The sequence below is a fragment of the Lotus japonicus genome, chromosome 3 (genome assembly GCF_012489685.1).
Source record: "Lotus japonicus ecotype B-129 chromosome 3, LjGifu_v1.2".
NCBI lineage: Eukaryota > Viridiplantae > Streptophyta > Magnoliopsida > Fabales > Fabaceae > Lotus > Lotus japonicus.
Genome location: NC_080043.1, coordinates 20,198,951 through 20,205,189, shown reverse-complemented (window position 1 = coordinate 20,205,189; position 6,239 = coordinate 20,198,951). Strand labels below are relative to the sequence as shown.

At 34.0% G+C, this 6,239-nt stretch overlaps 1 protein-coding gene and 1 long non-coding RNA gene across 2 annotated transcripts; one reads left to right on the top strand and one right to left on the bottom strand.

Annotated features, from left to right (window-relative positions):
* Positions 1 to 726: 726 nt before the first annotated feature.
* Positions 727 to 1,940, top strand: LOC130742392 (uncharacterized). Its single transcript, XR_009021141.1, has 4 exons — positions 727 to 878; positions 961 to 1,154; positions 1,245 to 1,285; positions 1,602 to 1,940. It is a non-coding gene; the product is annotated as an uncharacterized LOC130742392 (long non-coding RNA).
* An 871-nt stretch (positions 1,941 to 2,811) lies between these two features.
* On the bottom strand, positions 2,812 to 5,558 carry LOC130742390 (F-box/LRR-repeat protein At4g14103-like). The gene is made up of 3 exons (XM_057594494.1): positions 4,127 to 5,558; positions 3,814 to 3,969; positions 2,812 to 3,739 (listed from the first exon to the last, which is right to left on the bottom strand). Exons 1-3 carry the CDS (start codon positions 5,066 to 5,068, stop codon positions 3,461 to 3,463), a joined length of 1,377 nt encoding a protein of 458 aa, XP_057450477.1. The 5' UTR covers positions 5,069 to 5,558; the 3' UTR covers positions 2,812 to 3,460.
* Between the last annotated feature and the right edge of the window lie 681 nt (positions 5,559 to 6,239).

Genomic DNA, 6,239 nt, shown 5'->3' with positions numbered 1-6,239 from the left:
TATTCTTTCAAATCGGTGACCGCAAAGTCATATGACAACAATTTTACGGTTGCACCAAAACTCTTCCTTTCTATAATATATATATATATATATATATTCACCAAAAAGTTTTAAAAAGTAGCTAATTCATTTACGGCCTGGTTAATGCACCCCTTAAAATAGGTAGGGTACTGATACAATACTATATTTAAATTGGAAATTACTCGATTAGCCCTATAGTCATAGGTGCAGTTTCTAGAGGTTTTCAACTGCCAGTAAAGGACCTGCAACAAACGAATTTTAAACTTTAGACTCATTAATTTATCCCTTATAGAACTTTTGACAAAATTTTAAAAAGCCTCAACTAAGATAAACAAAGCATACATCCATTAAGGGGTAGTCCAAATAGGCCACAAATTCATAGTATAGTTCAATATGATGAAGGGTGCAATACTCACTCCCAAGGGACTAAATTATAGAATAAGGTAACAAGAATTTTTTACAACTCTCAGGAATACACGAGTAATGTTAAGAATGCTAAGGGGGAAAATAGAACTAAAGTAACTGAGAAATTAATTGGTGTAAGCTAGCATAATGTTGTTAGGAGTGAACATTATTTTGTAATGGCATTTAATATCAATCATATTTACACAGCTATATAAAGGTTGGCTAAGTGGTCCTGATTAATTAGTTGTATAAAAATAAAGCATAAGGGTTTGCCCCATGGCCCATAGCATTGTGCAGCACTTAGAGGTATTAGCCAATTTGAGACATAGGCATATGGTGAGTATTCTAGGACACACTGTCATTACTCATCAGGACCCTCTCCAAATCCATAAGCACAGTACACATAGTATTTGAGTACATCTCAAATGTGTCATTGAGGGATCAACTTACAGGTAATTAGCAATCACAGAATGAAATACAAATGCAAAGATTTGAATGTCCAAAAGATTTTAACTCTGATGTTTTATTTAACAGATAGGAAAAAAAAGGGAAATTCTGAAATGGCCACAAAGAATGGCAATCAGTATAGGCAATGCAAGAGGAGTCAAGTTTTTGCACACAGGAGTTGCTACAGGAATATTTGGTAATAATTACAAGATTGAGAACATTCTGTTGGATGATATTCTCAATGCAAAGGTTGTGGATACAGCATTCCCTTGCCATCCAAGGTTAGGACAGGCTACATAGTTTGCTTATTCTCTCACCACTATTTGTAAGATTGCATCCAAAACTCTAACCTGTAATGATACGATTTCCAGAACATACTTCATGAACAAAGTGCCACTAATCAAAACGCCAGGTATTTCCTCTGCTTACTACCTTTTTCTTCTGTTATATTCCACTGCTTTAGTGTAAGTACAATATGTTTTTAACCCCATATGCAGCACAAATAGAGCAGAAAAGGAATATATCTACAGCTGGGTGTGATTCTATTTGGAGTTATCACAGGCAGACAAATAGCATCCTCTATTGAAGTAGAGGACTTTTTGTTCTAAGTCAGATATCTTCAATTTAGATTCTCATAAATCAAAAATTTCCTAATATTACATGATAATGTTTTAAACCCCATTGAAGAATTATAAATGGCAAGAAGTGCAATTGATCCTTCCTTGCAGGGAAGTTATGCGTATGAATCAATGAGACCTGCAGTTCAGATTACCAGCATCTATCTCTCGAAGGTTTCTAGTAAGCGCCTTCAATAGAGGGTGTTCTTTGAGATTTACAGTAATCAATGCAAGTTCAAGAGTCATGGACCAGTAGTGGAAATCTCAGCACAAAATTATAGAACTGCTGTCAACAAAAATGAACAAATGACCATGCAAGTATGTCATTTCTTTTATATGGCCAAAATGAAATCTTGTGCTGCACTTTTTCATATCTGTTATTGATATTGTTTTAATTGATGTTCCTATCAGATTGGTATTTAGGTTCCTATCAATTCCCTATTCCTTCGATTTACCCCGGTTCCGATAAAGATAACTCATAAATTTGACGAGAAAATTGACTCTAAAACAGGCACCATTTTAAAGCTTACTCTATTAGATTTCTAACAAAAAAACGGTACTCAAATCCCACAAGCGTAGCTTAGCTCAAGCTACGCTTGATTAAGTGACTGCTGCCAGGATTAAAACAAAATGGGAGCTATGCAGAATTTTTCCAAAAGAAAACAAAAACTGGTACTGAACTACTGATTGATAAGAAATCTGGATTTAAAATTGGTACCATTTTAAAAGCTTACTTTGTTCGCTTTCTAACAAAAAAAACACAGTACTCAAATCCAGCAAGAACAGCTGAAGTTAGCTTGATTAAGTTACTACTGCCATAATTAGAACAAAATGGGAGTCATGCAAAAAAAAGATTAGACTAAAAAAACTGGTATTGATTGACAATAAAACTGAATTTAAACTGGTACCATTTCAAAGCTTACTCTGTTAGCTTTCTAAAAAAATGGGACTCAGGTCCGTACGCCAGCCTTTTATAATTATTAACAGAGCGACCCCAAGCAATACCAACAAATACGAAAATGCAACAGACTTAGCAATTCCATCTACAGATAAATGTAATCAACCAATGAAACTCAACTTCCACAGTGAATTGCGCTCCCAAGCCACTGAATGCTATCAAGTTAATAGGCTCAAAGAAATAAAATAAAATAAAATTCTTACTCAACAATGCAATTTGGTTTATTATCAGCAGAGAACAATGCAAGTTCTTTACAGCAATTACTATAAAAGAGAAAAGGCTGGTTTATATGTTCTAAGAAGAAATTAAAGTCTAGTTTAAATTCTTCACCTTTCTTTCCTGTCATCAATGAGCACTCCCTGATGCACAAGTTCAAAGCTACCATGACCAAACACATTTGACTTGTTGAAGCCTCTATGGCAGAATGCAGCCGCTCGAAACATTCCATCTTGATTTTCCTAATGCAGCACTCAGTATTAAAGGTCACATTCAGTTCATGTTGGAGGGTGATGAATGAAAACCATTTCATCTCAAAGCTCTCAAGTAAACAATACACAGAATTCAATTAAAGATTAACTTGGTAATTACCAACAAAAGTAGATTTGTTGCTTCGACAAGAATGCATCCACCGGAAGACACCCCTTTTATCACACATTTTATTGAACATTTAGGGTGCAACTTCTCTAGAAAACCACATATATTATCTTTCAGAGAACACATCATTTGTATTCTTCTCTAAACTGTGTTTCTTCAAGTCTGTCTCTCAATCACAACTTTTACGAATCATACTCACTAAAATATGATCTTCTGGCACTGAAGGGGATATTTTGGGACCACTTCCTAATATGCATCGGGAAAAAAATAATCTGAAGCAGATTATGAAGAAACATAACTATTGATCAATAGAATCTAGTCAATGCAATCTGAAAATGTTAACACTAGTCAATTTTATCCAATATTCAGTAGTAGTAGTAGCAGCAACAACAGTACAACAAAACACAAGAAAGAAGTTCTACTGAAACTTAATGACACAATTTTCCAGGACTACAGGTTGCAACTGGTTGCTGATCTCAGCCTGCTTCTTCAAATTAGAAGATAAAGTTTTCGAACAGAATATCCGGATCTCCTCTAAAACTGTAGCATTTTCTAACAAAAACTTCAGCAACTGGATTTCAGCTTCACCCCCATCAAAATATGAAATAGAAAATGATTTGAGACTATATTTGAAACAACAAGGAACTGAGTTCAATATCCAGTCTTCACCATCCATGCAGATCTGTGGGTCAAATCCCTACATAAGATCAATAAACAAGTTAGCCTTGAAACATAGCAGATGCAAGTATTGAAGCAGGATAAAAGATGTACCATTGGAATATGAAGAACTTCCAATTTAGGTGTCTTTTGGAGAATGTCCATTAGCGCTTCATTAGTGAACTCCCAAGTTCCCGAATCCACATGGAGACGAGTCAAATTGTTGAACAAAGGAAGGAGATGGAGAGTATATTTTTCATAGGAAAGACACTAGTAAAAGAAATAAAAGTAAACTTATGTAGGAAATACAACAGCTATTATTGAGGAAATATGAAACAAATATAATAAACACATAGTTAAGGCAAACATCGCCAATAGCTATTATACAGTTAAAAAATGAAGATGATCAGTAAGTAGTTAAACATACCTGAAGTGTATCATTTGATAGTCTAAGAGATTTGATGCTACCAAGTTGACTCATTAGTCTAATTGCACGGGGACCAATAATTTTTTGCAATAATGGATAGAGACACTCAATACGTGCATCAACTAAGGAGGCCAGGTTAACAAGGGAAAAATCCACAACTAGATAGCCTGTGAAACTGAAATATAAGAGGTTCACAGCATCAATCTTGACAGTAGAATAGAGCTTATCAACTCCCAGGCCCGAAAAGATGGATAATATCTTTAATGTTGGAGTTGTTATGCTGATCTGCTTGATGTTAGACCAATTACAAATAAACAAGGTTAACTTTTCCAGGACAGGGCACCCAGAGAAAAGTTGTTCAACTGACTTCTCATTTGCAAAGGTAACACGCGAAAGCTTTAATGTCTTCAGGCTAGGGAAATGAATGCCACTAGGGAAATCTACAACACATCCCAGATCTAAATGCAGCTTATTCAATGATTTAGAAGCTGAGAAACAATTAGGTAAAACAAATGGAGGCTTTACAAGTACAGAAAGCTTAAGCTTTTCGATTTTATGCTTCGCTACACCATATATAATAGAATTAACTCTATCTGCATCAACGGCAACCCCAAAAAACATGACACTGAGCCTTTTAACACAATTAGAATGACAAAGTAGTCCATGCACTTGATCCAAAAGGCAATGTATAGATTTCTGTTTTTGGTCTTCTTTCATGCTGGCCATTGGTATATCATTTTCAAAATCAAAGATAGATAAGTCAGTCCACAAGTACTTCCACCTTTTCGCTAAAATGGAAGTTCGTATAGCCTCTTTGGTAGGGAGTAAAGAAAGAATGTAATGAAGAATACCATCAGGTAAGTTGCTGATCATATCTTTCATGTCACCCACATTATGTCTTTGGAGCTTATGTGAATCAGGTGATGACTTTAAACCAACCATATGCTCGTCGCGCCTACCAGAAAAAAGGGAAACAGATATAACTATCAACCAGACAAGTCACAAGATAAGCTTCTAGCTTCATGGGATATTTATGTTGTAAATATTGCACTGGGAACTCAATAAAAATTACATTGATATGAAATCAAAAATACAATATGAAACACAATTGCATGGGGCATGTCACATGACACTTCTCAAGAGTTTATTCATTCGCTCGAGATGCGACAACTCCCTAGGATACAGCAAACTCATCTAACCAATTGGTGAGGACACAGAACTAGAACTGGAGAAGGAAAATACACTGGAATATCAAGGAAATGATTCATACCTGAAGAAGCGTGTGCCTATCAAACACTGAAAGAGAAGCGAAAAATGGGAAATTTGAATCAACCAAAATCACGGTCACTTGAATATAATAATGCAGTTCATTCGAATTTGGAAAGCTTCTGTCATGGTGTACGTTGCCTGCTAAACCATTATTAATACTTAATTATTGCCCTTAATTGTTGCTTTCGTTTTAAAAACATTGTGATTTTATTTATATGTTTTAAAAAAATTACCATTGTTTCGGTTGACAAAATAATTTTGTAAATATAAATATATAAATGAATACATTCCTTTTAATGAAATCTTATCGTATCATATCTTATCTTATCCTATCATATCTTATCTTATCTTATACTATATACTATTTTCGAAACTAAAAAGTGGCAACTCTGACAAATGTCACCCCATCATTCTATGTCTTTCTTTATAAGCTTTTTCTCTCATACTATAATTAGTAGGTAGATAATGTCATATTTATATTTTCTACTTTTTTAGTAATTTAAATATTAAATAATTTCATATTTTAAAAATAACTAATGTATTAATATTGCATTTAATAGTTATTAATAAAATTAAAATAATTAACAAAAGTCAATTGTGACCTTTTAGAAAATGACTACTCTATTAATTTAACATTTAATATTTTTTATGACATTATAATAATTAATAAAAATTAATTGTGACTTTTCAACCATTGTTTCAATTTCCAAAAGGCTTAAATATGTTAAAGGTCCCTCTTAAATAGGGGTCATTTGGTTAAGGCCCCTACAAAATTTTTTGGGTGGAATAAGCCCCTAATGTGAAAATAATATATAGTGATAAACCCCTGTCGTGAGGTTCCGTT